Source organism: Carassius auratus, chromosome 15, assembly GCF_003368295.1.
Source record: "Carassius auratus strain Wakin chromosome 15, ASM336829v1, whole genome shotgun sequence".
NCBI classification, from domain to species: domain Eukaryota; kingdom Metazoa; phylum Chordata; class Actinopteri; order Cypriniformes; family Cyprinidae; genus Carassius; species Carassius auratus.
Window position 1 is genome coordinate 8153142 of NC_039257.1, and position 17010 is coordinate 8170151.

General features: G+C 35.0%; 1 protein-coding gene across 3 annotated transcripts in view; it reads right to left on the reverse strand.

The window, feature by feature from the left end:
* The window catches only part of LOC113114942 (amyloid-like protein 1), a 46704-nt gene that overhangs the window by 6064 nt on the left and 23630 nt on the right, over window positions 1-17010 (reverse strand). For 2 of the 3 annotated variants that reach the window (XM_026282067.1, XM_026282065.1), the window contains exons 2-10: window positions 9455-9637; window positions 5359-5488; window positions 3778-3890; window positions 3257-3453; window positions 2427-2752; window positions 2011-2141; window positions 1843-1917; window positions 424-582; window positions 18-146 (exon numbers count right to left, since the gene is read on the reverse strand). In XM_026282067.1, coding sequence (XP_026137852.1) covers window positions 18-146; window positions 424-582; window positions 1843-1917; window positions 2011-2141; window positions 2427-2752; window positions 3257-3453; window positions 3778-3890; window positions 5359-5488; window positions 9455-9637 — 1443 coding nt within the window. The remainder of the gene's footprint in view (window positions 1-17; window positions 147-423; window positions 583-1842; window positions 1918-2010; window positions 2142-2426; window positions 2753-3256; window positions 3454-3777; window positions 3891-5358; window positions 5489-9454; window positions 9638-17010) is intronic. The other variant, XM_026282066.1, reaches the window with a different exon arrangement.

Sequence of the window (17010 nt, forward strand, 5' to 3'; positions counted from 1 at the left end):
GGGAGTGTGTCTCAAACCTGGAATTTCATCTGCTCAGCTTTCTGGGGGTCAGCAGACTCAATGTGCTGGTAATGACGTAGAGTGTGTCGTCTGTCCTTCTGCTCAGCGGCCATATAACGCTTTAGAGCCTGAAGAACACGGTCCGGCTGTGAGGGAGAATGAGAAAGAGAAAGCATGTCAAAAAGAGACTGGCAGTGAATTAGAAACACAATATTTAATACATGAACAATCAGCTATAAAAAGATAAGAAAACAGAACTGACAGAGTAGTACCTTGAATGCAATTTAAGACACTTTTATAAGTGTCTGCTAAATACATAAATGTACATTTTGGTAACAATAAAGACGGTAATATATTGTTTAAAAACTGCAAATGTTGTATTGTGCTTATATTCTCATAGCAGTTCTCTGTAGGAGGACAGACCTGTGGAGGGTCGCTCTGTACGGCGCTCAGATAGCTCTCCAGAGCCAGTCTACGGTTGTTATTCAGGGTGGCAACAACACGGGCCAGGTGTGTCTCCACCAGCCTCTGCCTCTCACCCGCTACCTGCTCCTCGAGGGTCTGTAAAACAGACTGGAAGTGCTGGGAAAGAGAAAGAATAGCAGAGAAATTGTGAGAATCGCCACAGTAATGACTAAAGACATGAAGTAGCATTGCAGCAACACTTAAGTAAAGGGATCAATTCTCACTATTAACTAGTTGCTTATTAGCATGCCTACTATTAACATATTGGCTGTTTATTAGAGCTTATAAACCATATACTCTGCATGACCATATTTATATATCAGATCAGATGAATGTAAACTATTTTTATTGTAATATCAGTTTCATTATTTTGATGGTACTCTTTAGAAAGCTGGTGATAAGTAACATTAGCTCCATAGGAAACACTCAAATAACACTCAACATCTAACCACTCACAAGCTGTAGCAAGATACTGTGCAGATCTTAAACAATGTCAAGATATGATACAGTCCATTATACTGTAAATGAAGTAGATTTAATATGGTGTTCATTGTGTGTTATAAATAATCATACTCTCAAACGTATAACCACAAATACGTACGTATTATGATGTATTATAATTGTTGTTATGATTTTTTTTTGTTAATATAAGTTATTTTATAATGCATTATGCATTCATTATAATGCATTAAGAATACCCTTATAATCTATTATAAATACGGGCTTCATAGAAAGTGTTACCGAGAGTTCTTTACCAGGATGTTAAGAAAACTGATGAGTCCGGGCCCTGTATTTCTCCCTTTTACCATCAGAGGTCGCCATCTCTCGTCCTCCCAGACTCATTTCCCAAACTCCATACATCTGGTCACTTATCACACCCTCAGCTGTTCCTCATTGTTGGACTATTTATACACCACACTCCCACCAGGCAGGCACAATCTGCCTGGCTGAATTGTTAAATTGTAATTTGTTGTGTGTATTCTAGTGATTATCCTGTTCCTGTTTGAGTGGTTTTCAGATCTTGTTTGATCTGTTTCTGTTTTTATTTTATTTTTGTAATAAACCTGCATTTGGGCCCAGACCCTTGTTTACATGGTGTGTTCACTTACCTGGTCATGACAAAACGATCAACATTTACTATTGTTGCTATAACCTTTATTTACATCAAGACTATTCAAGCAGATAATATGTAGTCTGTTAATATGAAAGGGTCAGTCTTAAGATCATGAGTCATCATTTTGGGCTACTTCACGTTTTTGTGGAAACTGTGGTGCATTTTATTAGATTCACTGTATTCACTGTCACGTTAAATCAATTGAATGCATTCTTATTAAACAAAAGTATTCAAAAACACAATTAATGCATTTATTTCTTTACCTCGTTCAGTGCCTGGCGGTCTGACTTGGGCAGGTTCTTTGATTGGTTATCAGCCTCTGCCCACTCCTTCATGATCTGCATGCACAGATAAAGCCATTATTCCCTCTTAAACACTATTAGGTCTCAAAGAATCTTATATGCACACATAAAAAGTCCCGCCTCCTTCACCTCATTAATGCGTTTCATTCGCCGTTCCTCCAGGTCCAACTTGGCACGTAGGAAGTTGGCATGTTCACTGTCATCGCCCGGCATCTCGAAGTAAACATCCACGCCATCTGTAGGACGAGGAGTGGGCACTACTGCCGACAGGAGAGAAAGAGAGTTAATTAAGGCCCAATCAGTGATTATTCGATCAATGAATCTATCAAGAGAGAAGGAAAGATCACTAGAGCTCAGTGAGACGGATGTAGCATCAATCTCAGCAGTGTGTTAACTTAAATCTCTATATGAGAGGGAGTTAAAGAGGAAGCATTAAAAATGCAATATCGTTTAACCTCACACATCCTGTTTAACCTCTGCTGAGAGTCTGTGAGAGAGACAATTTATGACTCCTGACACTAGAAAAGATCAGTGGAAAGACTCACGGTTGTCCATCCGTGTTTGAGGTTGGGTGGAGGCTTTGGCAGTTTGGAGGTTCTTGTCGTAGTAGAAGTTGTCCATGTAGTCTTGGCCTTGGAAATGAGAGTCGATGGGATACTCGTACTCTTCCTGGTCTTTCGCTGTCGTTACTGTTTCCTCCTCCTCAGCTTCCTCTACCTCAGCTGCCTCTTCGTCATTGCCTTCCTCCTCCTCCTCTTCTTCTTCTTCCTCTGCTTCTTCCTCCACTACCTCTTCCTCTTCCTCCTCCATGTCGTCTTCCTCGATGTCGGTCTCAGGTGAGGGACTGGAAGTGGGTGGCGTCGTTTTCACACTGATTGAGCGGGAAGGATTTTTAGAGTTAAAAATCTGATTCTTTTAACAAACTCTTCATATGAGCCAGTTCTTCTTAATGAATCAAAAACGTACAGACCACAAGTGTAGTCTGATTCCAGAACAAAGTGACTTTATGAGGCGATTATTTTTAGTGAATCAAACACATATAGTGCAACCAGTGTAGTCTGATTCACAAACAAATGACTCTTATGAAGGGGTTCTTTTTAGTGAATCAAACAAAAAGCACAATTTCGGCCCAGAACTGGCCCACATCTGGCCCGTGTGAAATCTATGCGGGCCAAATGTGGGCCAGATCTGGGCCGAGACTGCTTGCTGTCTTTGACTCAGATTCCTGAACTAATAGTTTTAGTGAATCACATACCGTGCAAACAGTACAATCTGATTCTTTAACTAAATTTGGTAAAATAACTAAAAATGCTAATTAATAATAATAATCTGGTATCTTTAATCTGAGAGGGAAAGATACTACAGAATCCTTTACCTGGTGACCACTTTTTCTCCAGCCATGGAGACGAAGGGTGTTGTTTCTCCTTGTAGAGCGTCTGTAGTCTCCATCTCTCCTCGTCCACTCGATCCTGCCCTGCCGGGGCAACAGACATACTCCACCCCTCGGAAACGGTCACCGCACGGCAACAACATCCCATAACTATGCAGCTCCAGACTGTCAGCTGTGCAGGCCTGATGAGGAGAGCAAAAGATGAATGACTGCAGCAGCGCTTGAATTTTTTTTTGAAGTGCATTATTTCTTATTTAATCTTTTTGTAATTCCATGTACGTGTCAAGGTGAAATTACCCTTAAAAAATTCAAATGGAAAAAACTGAAAGTACCAGGAGATACTGTTGATAGTGCAGAGAGGAAATGAGAATAGAAGATCATAGATCACAGCGGGGACTGCAATTTCACCGGCACCAGACTAGCCATTAAAGATGTGAAGCTATTAAAACTGAATTTCAGTTCTAATACTTTTCCAGGTTGTAATTTTGTGAGCTTTTATTATTTACCTCTTTGGCGATGTTGTGCCAGTAGACATAGCTCTCACAAGAATCCATCTGCTCCTGGTGTAAGAAACGGCAACGATCCGGAACCAAGAGTGCCTCGCTGACATACTCACCCACTGAGAGAAAGAGACAATTACATGGGTCATAAAAAAAAAAAAAAAAAAAAAAAAAAAAAATATATATATATATATATATATATATATATATATATATATATATATATATATATATATATATATATATATATATATATATATATATATATATATATATATATATATATATATACATATACACACACACAGTGTATATTATTATTATTATATACAATATATATATTTTTTTTACAAATTATATTTCAAATAATTATATTTAAATTAAATTATGTTCTGTTTAACTTTCTATTTCAAAGTATTCTGTAAAAATATATCATGTAGAATCATGGATTCCACATAAAAATAAAGACATTTATTTTTTATATTATTTTCTAGTTATTTTAAAATATATATGTTAAAAAGGTAATTGTGACCATTTACCTCACAATTCGAACATTGTTTCTGGAAATTCTGATAAAAAAAAAAAGTCAGTATTGCAAGATATAAACTTCTCCCCCTCCGAGAGTTACATCTCACAATTCTATTTTATTTAAAAAACAGAATTAGTTGAATAATTATATATTAATAATAAAAGACTTATTGGAATTGACGTTATAGCTTGCAGAATTTAAATTGCAGATTTAAACAGAATTGTGAGAAAAAGAGTCAGAATTGTGAGATAAATAACCTTGCAATTAACTTTTTAATTTTTCTATTGTGTGGCAGAAATGTGCTTTCATAGTTTCAACTTTTGATAATAATAATAATAAATAATTCTGAATGATTTCTGAAGGATCATGCGACACTAAAGACTGAAGTAACGGCTGCTGAAAATCCACCGGAATATATTTTAAACCATAAAAAAAAAAAAAAAAAAAAAACACCCTTTTACAACAGCCTTGGTCAGCACAATAGAATTCTCTCAAAACCATTAGAAATTCTACAAACAACCCATACTTTTGAACAATAATGTAATTTTTATGATAAAGGGAATATATAAATAAATTCAAATAAAATATAATGAGAAATGAGTCAGACAATACTGGCGAGAAAAAAGTGGTGTTAGCATTTCTGAAAATGCCCACGTGAGCTGATGCTGCAAACATAGGAATATAAGATGTGGGAACTTAAAATATGTGCAGTGTGTGAACAAAAACCAAGGACAAAAGCCCCTCAGAGCCAAACAGCTGCACAAGCATTACATATTCATCAACATTAGCATTGAGCCAACACATTTATGATTTATTTACATATTTTGCTTGTGATATAACATGCTTGTGAGGCACTGCAGAGTACAATGTACTATGAAATTATGCTTAGGAATTTTAGAAACTAAGTGTGCACTCGCAATTCATTTGTAAAAAATAGTCATATGTATATGTTTACATGACTGATTGAACTACATGTGATATCGCTGTTTAAATCTGGTCTAGTATTTTTGAAGTGATATCTGTATTATAAACCTGTTCAGGGTGTATTTTTTACTCACCTAGACAGCGGTAGGGCACGACGATGAAGGAGCGGGTCTGACAGTGACCCCAGCCCTTCTTACACCAGCCCGGGATGGTCGCTGGAGACGAGGCCTCTTCCACATGGGAGATCTGCAGTCCTGGATACATCTGACATACGGTGAGAGCGACAGACACAAACACACGTGAGGAACGAGCAGGGACAGGAGTCAGGATCACAACAGTTGGAAAAAGGACAGGGGAATAATCAGTTTATCATGCAGATAACAGAAAAAAGGGGGATGGGAAGGAATGGGACAAAAATAAATATATGGCACTACAGGATGTTGGACAGTGAACTATTCTTGTTTCTAAAAACGTAGCTGCACGTAAAAGGCTTTTAATATGACCATATATCTAAACCACACATGCAATTAATAACAAGCCAGATAAATACATAATGGCAGCTTTTTTAGCCGATGGTTACTTTTGAATGGGAAATCTCTCATTTGACCACAAGAGGGAGTCAGTGAGTCAATCCTGCCAGCTGAGACTGCAGCACTTTCAAGTTAATAAAGGAATATGAAATTATTTTCTGTGTTTGGCACTAGGGGGCGTCAGAAAATTTCCAACGCAATTATCCCTCACCTTCAAAACATGTTTGCAGGGGCACTGAGTCAGACTGAGTCATCTGTACATTAGGATTTATTCATGATTCAAGACACAGCCTTATCATAAATAAACAATGTACTAATAAATCACAGATGAGAGGGGGAATAGGAAAAGAGGAAAAATGTATAGAAATATGTACGTATATTCAGGAATATACATGTTACATTAGGTTTGTTGTTTCACTATATATTTTTATATATAGAGGTTTGACAAGACAAGGTCAGTCACACAAATATTACAAATTAGCAACTTGTAATAATAATACACATCATAACATTTATTATTTAACACTACTGTTTATTTCACTTACAATATTCTGTCCTAGAATATGCAGTACATATATGATACAATAAATTAGATGCTCAACACTCATTAAATAATTAGTTTCATTTTATTTGTTTATCAGGGACTATATATTCTAATGAAAGGCTGAATCTGATGCAGATATTAACAAATATATATATATATATATATATATATATATATATATATATATATATATATATATATATATATATATATATATATATTTATATTTATAAAAAAATTATATTCAACACTAAAGGTTTGTTCCAATATCCTGTACTAATACAGATATACACATCCATTGAATAACATTCTCTTATTTGTTATTTAATCTTGTTTTATTTTATTCATTATTTGTTTATTAGGGACCTTATCTTCTAATAAAAGGCTGAGTGAAAAAAAAAAAAAAAAACCACCCTTTCAATCAATATTCTGTCTTAAATTATGTATACAATATATTAAACATGGCACTCAACATCCACTGAATAAAACTTATTTTTAATAATTTATTTTATATTATTATTAATTACAGATAATAACAGATAGAAATTTGTATTCAACACTTTTTCTTGTAATCTTCTGTCCTAATATTCAATATAATAAAACAGATGCTTAACATCCAACATAATTCATAACAACATTGTATTTTATTTTATTCTATTAATTTCCTTCTTTTTTTAGGGACTATATCTGCCTGTGAAAGGAAAAGACAAATGTTTTTATAAATTAATTAAACAAATGAATTTACCTCTTTAACATTTTTATATTTAGGATAACAGTAATTTGTGGCTATAGTTATGGAGTTGCACACACTCTGCTGAATTTCAACTTCCTGTAAATATAATCACAACACAGGACAACCTTGAGTCCATTCTGGCTAAACTATGACATATTGTTCAAATAAACATCATGAGGAATACAAAAAAAAGAGTATTTTTCTGGGTACATGCATGCATCAAATCAATTCTCACTGGGCTGAAGTGAGTGAGAGTGTAATCTTATAGACATATGGAAAGGGATCATTATGTTCTAAACAATCTCTGGCAACGAGGCCGCAGTCTAAACCTCATCCAGCCAGGAGAATGACATATTCTTTGGCCTCTTCATTCAATTTTGATGTCACTCGTGCCAGCTAGCTTATGTATATGCCGCTTCGTGCCAGGCTAGAATGCAGGCACAATAATGCTTTTAAAAGCCATTAGGCAGAATGACTGGTTGAGCTCAGATTAACGCACAACGAGGTGATTTTATACTGTGGCGGTACGGACAGTGTGTTTATTCAGACAAGGTTGAACGGACATTGCTGGCACTTATAGAGCACAGACAGACAAAAACACGCTTCTTTTCAAACTGACATCTCAATTTTCTGAATTGTTGTCATGCAGTAATACAGGCTTAGACTGATTTCAGCCATGAAAAACGCGAAATCATATTTGGCAAGATGCATTACTGTATTTGGCAATTGAGTCATATTGAATGACCAGAAGAATGCAGGAAAGCATGGCATTTTTCACTCTCATTATCCATAAGGAATGCAATGGAAATTGGCACTGAACAACGTTACAACTCTACAGGGATGCTGGGAAATGCTATTTTGCAATGTTGATATCCTGAAGGAACGCAGAAGAGTATTCGAAAGCACTGATGAAAAACAGAGGAAAACAACCAGGCATCATTGCTCATCCCTAATTCCTCTAGATGAGACAACAGGGAAAGAAAAACTTGCAATCCTCTTAGGAGTCAGAGAATACAGTCATATTAGCCGCACAATACGTTCAAGCCCTAGGCGTACGGAGACCATAAATCTCCACCGCTGATTGATGAGGAAGAGTATGGCCATTATCCTGCACACTTAATACGGCGAGAGTTAGAGAGAGAATTGTATCGAGTTCCCTGTGTATGCACGTAAACTGCGTTTTAGTCTTGTTTTACAATGCTAATATTAGAGCAGGATGTCCTCGGCGTTCACCTTGAGAATATGCTTGAGTGGAGATTGTCTGTGGATGCTTGTCCACATAGTAATTAAACCAATCAGCGCGCATGCTAATGAAGGTGCGCTGAAAATTTAATGAGCCAAACAGAACAAAATCAAAACAGATGAGAACAAAACACAATGAGTCAAATAAGATAGAAAAGAACACTGGAAAATAGCAACATAATAAAACTGAACAGAAGCAAATAGAATAGAATCGAAACAAACAAAAATGAAACAATTAAATAAAAAACTATACTAAAATTGATTAGAATAAAGCACAAAACAAAATACTGTTAATAAAGTTAAAAAAAAAATGAACAGGCAAGAACAAAACACACACACACACACACATACACACACACACACACACACACACACACACACACACATACACAAAACTAATTTAACGGAATAGAAAAGACTTGACTAGAATAGGATAAAACAAAACTTAATAAAGAATAGAGCTTAAATGAACTAAAATAAAATAAATAGAAGAGAATATAACAATGGAGTAAAAAATATTAGACGTAAATATGGTAAAAATAAAAAAGCCCAGAAACAGAATAAATAAATAGAGAATAGAGCACAAAAAAATAATATAATAGAATATAACAATGGAATAGAAAAGATTAAACTATAAAATGCATTAAAAAATTATAGAATAGAATGCAAAACAAAATATTGTAATTAAAGCTTAAAACAAAAGAAATGGGCATGTACAAAGAAAAAAAATAAAAAAATAAAATGGAATAGAACATACCAATGAAATGGAAAAGACTAGACTAAAACGGAATAAAAATAATAGAATTCAAAACAAAATACTGTAAATAAAGCTCAAAATAAAAAAGGTAAGATTAGCAAAAAAACAAACAAACAGAAGCATACTTAAAAACAGAATACAAATGGAACAGATTGTATCAATGGAATAGAAAAGACTAGACTAAAATAAAAGAATGTTCAAAATAAAAAAATAAAGTTTCAAACAAAATAAATAGGAGAGACTAGAACAAACAAAAGACACAAAACAAATAGGCAAGGAGATATTAAAAACAAACTAAATAACAAAAAAAGAAGAGAACAAGATTGCAAACAAAAAAAGAAAAATCACACATACACACACACACACACACACACACACTAGAATAGAACAGAACAGAATAGAATAGAATAGAATATCACATCACCTCCCGACAGTAAGACAGGATCTTGCTGGGCTGTGTGAAGCATCCCTGCCGTCCCTGAGGATCTGGTTCCCACTGTCCGCTCTCAGTGTTCATGTGTAGAAGCTGACGGCCACAAAACATAGCAATCTGAGGATCTGCCACATGAGGACTAACAGGTCCATTCACCTCCGTCATGGCCAGAGCCTGAGAAAGAGAAGGAGATTTAGACTTCTAATGCTGATTCAATTCAACATTAAAGCTTTATTTACAGTACAAGCATGTTCTAGACAGGTGCCTTCTTATGGAACTAGACTTGTGATTATAAGCAAAGCAAGAATATATGCTAGCCTCAAGTGCAAATGTATTAAAACATATAACAGTATAGTAAACACATTCAAGAGGAAGATGTATACAACTTGTTTGAAGTAAACAGAAGATTCTCTTAGAGAAGACCTGCTAACTTTATATCTTGTAGCACTGAGAAAGTGAAAGATCCTGAATTGTTTCGAAGTTCGGAGTGGCCTACATTCCTGATAACAATACGTTAAGCCTGGCTTCTTGTTATTACTGCAAACCACAGAGAGATAAGAAACATTTGAGGCCAGCAAAAATTCAGAGCGATAGGGAAGTGGAAAGGACAGGACGGGGAGAGAGGGAAGAAGGGTGAGTACAGTTGTTATCACTGGGCTGACAGTGAGGAGGAAATATAACATGGAGGTTCATTATTGAATTTCAAATTGAGCCAGCAGGCCAGACTCGCTGATAACCCTAAATGCAGCTTATCCATCTCCCATCAAACCTACGCGTGTAACTGGAGGACAGGCAAAGACACTCAGCACACTCTTTATCACAAACATGCCTGCTCACCCGTCAGCCGAAAAATGAAAATGTTAATGAATTCGAAAGGGCAAAGGTGAACTATTATCTTTAAAAGTAGAAGAGGCTCAGTTTTATAATTGTCATTTTTCATCAAAATAAAGTGTCCTTTTTTTCTCTGTGAATATGTTTCTAGGGTATTTATGTTCTCTATGTAGTGCCCTTTCCATGACCCCTTTCTCGATTATCTCTGCTGTTTTGGGAATGGAAACTTCTGCACACTGTAAAGCATATGTAAACAGCATAATAATAATAATAATAAATACATACTAACAATAAATAAAATAGTACTGATAAATAAGTAAATAAATATTAATAATAATAAACAAATACTATTCCTAAATAAAATATTACAAATACATAAATATCAATAAATGAAAGTAAAATTGCATTGATAAATAAACATGAATAATAAATAAAATACGATAAAAATGAATATGATTAATAAATAAATGATCATTAATACATTGTAAGAAAATAAAATACTAAAAATAAATACTATTCATAGAAAAAAAGAGTATAAGTAAATAAAAAAACAAATAAAATAAAAAAAATTCTAAATACATACTATTCATAAATATAACAGCAAAACGTGTTTAAAAATAAGCATTATCAATAAATAAAATGCTAAAAATCAATATTATTATTACCGTATTTTTCGGACTATAGGTTGCACCTGAGTATAAGTCGCATCAGTCCAAAATACGTCATGATAAGGAAAAAACATATATAAGTCGCACTGGACTATAAGTTGCATTTATTTAGAACCAAGAGAAAACATTATCGTCTACAGCCACGAGAGGGCGCTCTGTGTTTTCAGTGTAGACTACAGGAGCACTGAGCAGCATAGAGCGCCCTCTGGTGACTATAGACGGTAATGTTTTCTCTTGGTTCATTTCTCTTGGCTTATTTCTCTTGGTTCAAGTCAAATTAATTTTGATAAATAAGTCGCACCTGAGTATAAGTCGCAGGACCAGCCAAACTATGAAAAAAAGTGCGACTTATAGTCCGGAAAATACGGTACATAAAATATTAATAAAACTTTAAACTGAATTTAACATCCAAAAGTTTTGTAATAAACCGGATCATCCTTCATACTGAAACTGGAAAGTGTTTAGTATTATGGGATACAGCGAACCTACTATAGTGAACTACGAGTAAAGTAAGAGTACGCCATTGAGAGCACACCCTCAGTTCCCGATTCGTTCTAGTCTGGCCTTCTCTCTCACATCACTCAGTTTCTAGTTCATTCACTTCCTCTCTGTCTCTTTGGCAAAGGATGTAGGTATTGATCTGATATGTGTTCAGTGCTCCTGGAGAAGGGCCCCGGGGACCGTCACACATGTAGAGCAAACAGTAACCCCGTGCAAGAGTCAGATGTTAATACAAGCTCATTGACCACTACAGTAGGTCATTTAAGTACATCAACACAGAGCAGGAAACAAGGGATCAGGCGAGAAGAGAGTCTAATCGGGGAGAAGCTGCATTTCATCTGGTTATCTACCCAATTCACTGGTTAAGGCTTAGTAGCAGTAGCAGCACACTAATCGGTTCTCTGCAATGAGAAAATAAATTGATATTCCTGTGTTTGTATAATATACAGTATGCGTACCACTTGTCCTCTGCAGAGACAAGATTCATATATAGATATATATTTATGTATGTAGCAGATAATTTAATCCAAAGCCTTTTAGGAAATATAAAAAACCCTGTTGTTACGTACATTAATAATCCCAAAGTAAATGAAATCAAATGAGATACACAGCTGAGATCATACTAAATTCAGAAATATTGAAGAAATGTATGGTGACTACATAAATGTTGCTTAAAACAAATGGCATAAAAAACCCAACAAAATCCAAATGCTTTTAAAACGTGATTTATGAAAATAATTTAAAATTAGCAATACAAAAATAATGGTGGGGCAACGAAATAAAATCAACATGTGCAAGAATCATCACTGACAGGACTGCTTTTCAGAAGAGGAAAATTACTGCGCCTTTCAAAGCATCATTAATCTGGGGTTTGTCTGCGCTGGAGTGATTTATCCTGGATTACGTCTAATCTGACAAATTTGAGTCAAATTTGTATCAGGGTACAGACACTGAATTAAAGAGAGGCAGCGATTTACATGAGTGATTGTCTAAAAGTGTCAGATAGAGCACTAGCTGGATTCACTTACACTGACACAAAACCAGCACTGGATATAATAATAATAATAATAATAATAATAATAATAATAATAATAATAATAATAATAATAATAATAATAACAATAATAATAATAATTATATATATATATAACATCTTACAAAATAATTTAAATATTAATTAATAAATCAACATTTAAATAATAAAATATAATATTAAATTAAACTGAATTAAACTATATGCACTTTCATATATACAAATAAATATATTTGTAATATATATTGTGCAACATTAAAATTGACATGAAAAATTAAGTTATTTAAATCTGATATATATATATATATATATATATATATATATATATAATAAATTAATTAATTAATAAATTACATTTATTTAATATTTTTTTAGTATTCAATTGTTTGTGTCAGATTACAATATCTTAATTTTTTCATCTAAACTAAATGAATTTAAACAACTGAAGAATTCAAGTCAAGCTAGAAGAATTTTCCTTTCATCACAGAACTAGTCATTTTGATCAGTTCTGTTCTCTGATCCCAAGCGAACTGTAATAATGACTAATGATGAAGAACACACTGTAACATGTGATTATAACACAGATCCCGTGTGCGTCAGTGCTGTTCTTCTGCACGCGTGGATTCTGAGGGGGAGTGATGCTGCGAGGTTGCATGACTTCTTACTTGTGGGCGGAAAGAAGCAATCAAAGCAAAAAACAAAAACAAAACAGCTTTTAAAGCCTGTCAGAGTTTTTTTACACTCCAAAGCTTGCCACGTTTCAGTGGCATTCTAAACGAGGGCGCCAATCTGGCAACCCTGGCAAAGACTGGAAACCCGGCGTACTTTAATCTTCAACGACAAAGTGAATGACAGACACACAGCACTCAGGCAACCAATTAGAGAGGAGATGCCCACAGGGAAGAAGAGGGGGAAAAGAAAGAAAGAAAGGCGAAATGTGAGCGTGATCAAAGGAAAACCCTGCCTCTGCTGGCCAAAGAAAAACGTTTGAAGTCCTAATTAAAATTTATGAGAAAAAAATATATATAAGTCGGAGCCGTAAATATACAATAGATATACAGAGCCCACAGGAGAGAGAGAGCAGCATTAGTGCAGAGCTGAGAATAAGAGGCAAATGCCATTAGGAGACTGTTGGATTAAAAATGATGAAAAAATCTCATCAGCTTGAAGGCTTGACGAATCGGTTAGTGCCGCCGCTGCAGTGTTTGCAGTACACACACTTGTGTGTGTGTGTTAAGAGCCCGGATTGAACCCTGGTGTCATGACATCTCACTTAGTCATCGCTGAAGTTCAGCTGTCGATTACTCATGAAACGGTTCTCAAGTGAACATCTGCTGGTGTCGCTCTTATTTTTGAGTAAAACTGATTTTCAGTTGACTCAACTGAATCCGTACACTTTTTCAGAGTTTCAGCACAGATTACAGAGAAAATAAAATATTTTCCTGAAAATGACATTACATTTTATGATGTTGAATTTTAGATATTAAATCAGAGTATGTGTGGGTGCACATGTATGTTGAATGTATTTTTCATTTCCATTTTAATTTTAGTTAAGGTTGTAGTAAATTTTATTTGTTTTGGTAATTTTTTTTATATTTTTTATACATATGCCTGTATAGTTTTTTTTATATTATTACTTTTTTGCAGTTTTCTTTTTGTTCATTCTAATAGATTAAAATTATATTTTAATAGTATTCAACTTAAAATCAGATGCCTTGGCAATTACTTGATATAAAAAAAGTTTTTGTTTGTTTGTTTGTTTGTTTATTCTTCAGTTAATGTTATTTAAGTTAACTGAAGTTACAGAAATGTTTTTATGGTTTTAGTCAAGCTTTATATCCCTGATACATATATAAATGGAATAAATAAACATACACATATATACATATGCAAAAACAACATAAAACATATTTTTTGAGCAAACATTTTATACATAACTAAATTTTAATATTTTTTATATTTCACATTAATTCTAAATTAATGTATTTTATTTTTGCTTTGTTTGTCTTCGGAACACAATTTATGATATTTTGGATGTAAACCGGGAGGCTTGTGACTGTCCCATAGACTGCCAGGAAAGTATTAAAGACATCGTCAGTATAGTCCATCTGCCATCAGTGCTTCAACCGTAATGTTATGAAGTAACGAGAATACTTTTGCATTTAGCAAGACACTTTTATCCAAAGCGACTTACAGTGCATTCAGGCTAACATTTATTACCTGTGTTCCCTGGGAATTGAACCCACAACCTTGTGCTGGTAACACAATCCTCCCCCACTTGAGTCACATGAACACTTAAGAACATAAAGGGTTTTGTACACAAAGAAAACTAAAATAACGACTTTATTCAACATTTCCTCTCCTATGTTTCTCTCCACTTCACCGTAGCTACATTTTGGAGGTTATGAGCTGAACGCAGGCAGCGTACTGTCTTCTGAGTTAGCCGTGCTGTTTTCTTTCAAATCAAAGCGTAAATATACATAAAAAATATACATAAAAAAGCCGCTGACACAGTAGAGTGTCAGCTTTTTTTGTTTTCTTTGTGTACAAAAAGTATTTCAGTCGCTTCATAATGTTACGGTTGAATCACTGATGGCAGATGGACTATTCTGATGACATCTTTCATACTTTTCTGGAGTTTGACAGTCTAACTTACTTGGCAGTCTATGGGACAGTCACAAGCCTCCCGGTTTTCATCCAAAATATCTTAAATTGTGTACAGAAGATGAACAACACTTTTAAGGGTTTGGAACGACATGGGGGTAAGTGATTAATGACAAACTTAAATATCTGTGTAGATTCTGTGCTGAAGCACACACAGTTCTTCCATACCCTGACATACAACACATGCATCTACAGGAAACCTCACACACTGGATTACAGCAATGCCTGGAGGTATTAGGACTGATTACTATCTGCCAAGATATTTAGAGTTGTCTTTAAGACCTCTGATGTGGTTTAAAACAGGATGAACCCAGGCATGGTACGGGACCGGCACCTCTATCTCCTGAAACTCTGCTCAGATAATGGGATGAGATAATTGTATTTTTTTTGCTCCTAACTGGAGGAAGGTCATAGCCACATGGGAGACTTCCGGACATTTGAGAAGATAACCTGCCTACACGCTCTCCAGCTCTTAGTTCCATATGCACATATAGCACAAACACACACTCAGAAACACACACGGTGAAGATCAATACCCAGAGCTGTTGTACAATCCTGCTCCTTCAATCGATATCAGTGCATCAGTAGCCCCGAGGTTTGATCTAAAACACACACACACACAAGCATACAAACAGGAGGCTTGTTATATGCCAAGTCTTTCAGGTTTAGGCCAGATCACATTCTGGGAACAACAGATTCGCATGACTCTATGATGTGCATCATGCGATTAATTCTCGCAGTCTGCTAAAACCTGAGCCGGGTTACACAATGCTTGACGTCCTCCATCACAGCAGAAAAAAAGCACTAAGCAGCAACTCTTTCCCTCGGATAAAAGAAGCATCCGCAAGCGTTATTGTATTGGGGATGACAGAGATGAACGCATGCTCTCATTCACTACAGGGTATTTAAGACGCAGCCTTTTATCTTGCTTGTTGATGACAGATGCCATCAGTCTTAAAGCACTCGCCAGGTTGAAGAAGGATTATGCTTAAAGGGATAGTTCACCTAAAAATGAAAATTCTGTCAGCATTAAATCACACCCATGTTTTTAAAAACCTGTATGAACTAAACTAAATAATTCATAATTCAGACATTACTATTTACCACAAAGAGGTGCACGGCTGATTTTCAATTACAGATGACTTAAATTTCCTCAGGTAAATATATTTTATGATTTTAGAAGATTCGTAATATAGCATATGAATCATTCCCGTAATCACTATGAAGCTTGAGGGCCCAAAATCATATTCACTTTCATTATACTAACAAAAGAGGCTGACAGATCCTTAAAACCTTGTGTGACCCATTTAAGAAAGAAAGAAAATCAGACGGATGTAGGTTTGGAAAAACACAAGACTGGAGTAAATAACTATTGCTCTAAGTTCTCTGCTTGAGGAGATTCAACTGCAGAATGAACCAAATGATGCATATAAACACCATCTAATAGCAGATCCCCCTGCAGACATAACCAACAACACGGCACTATTAGATACAAAAAGGAAGCAGAGATATGGGATCAGGTTTAATTTTTGCTCTGAGGCAAACAGGGAAATTAGCTAAAGATAATAATGAAAAAACATCAAAAGATGTATTTAAATGCTTTCCGGTGGTAAAGAAAACATTTTGCAGTATGTTAAAATAGCATTCACGTGATGCTCGCAATAGAAACTGCAGCATTTCATACAAAATCTTGTTAAAAAGAAAACCCCAAAGATGCAGATTCAGTCATTGTTCCTTTTAATCGACCACGGCATCTCACAAACGTAATTAGATTACGTTCTGATCCGTTCCATTAAGTTCAGTTCAATTCAGTTCAAAAGCATTATTATCCATTACCTTTAAAAACAGAA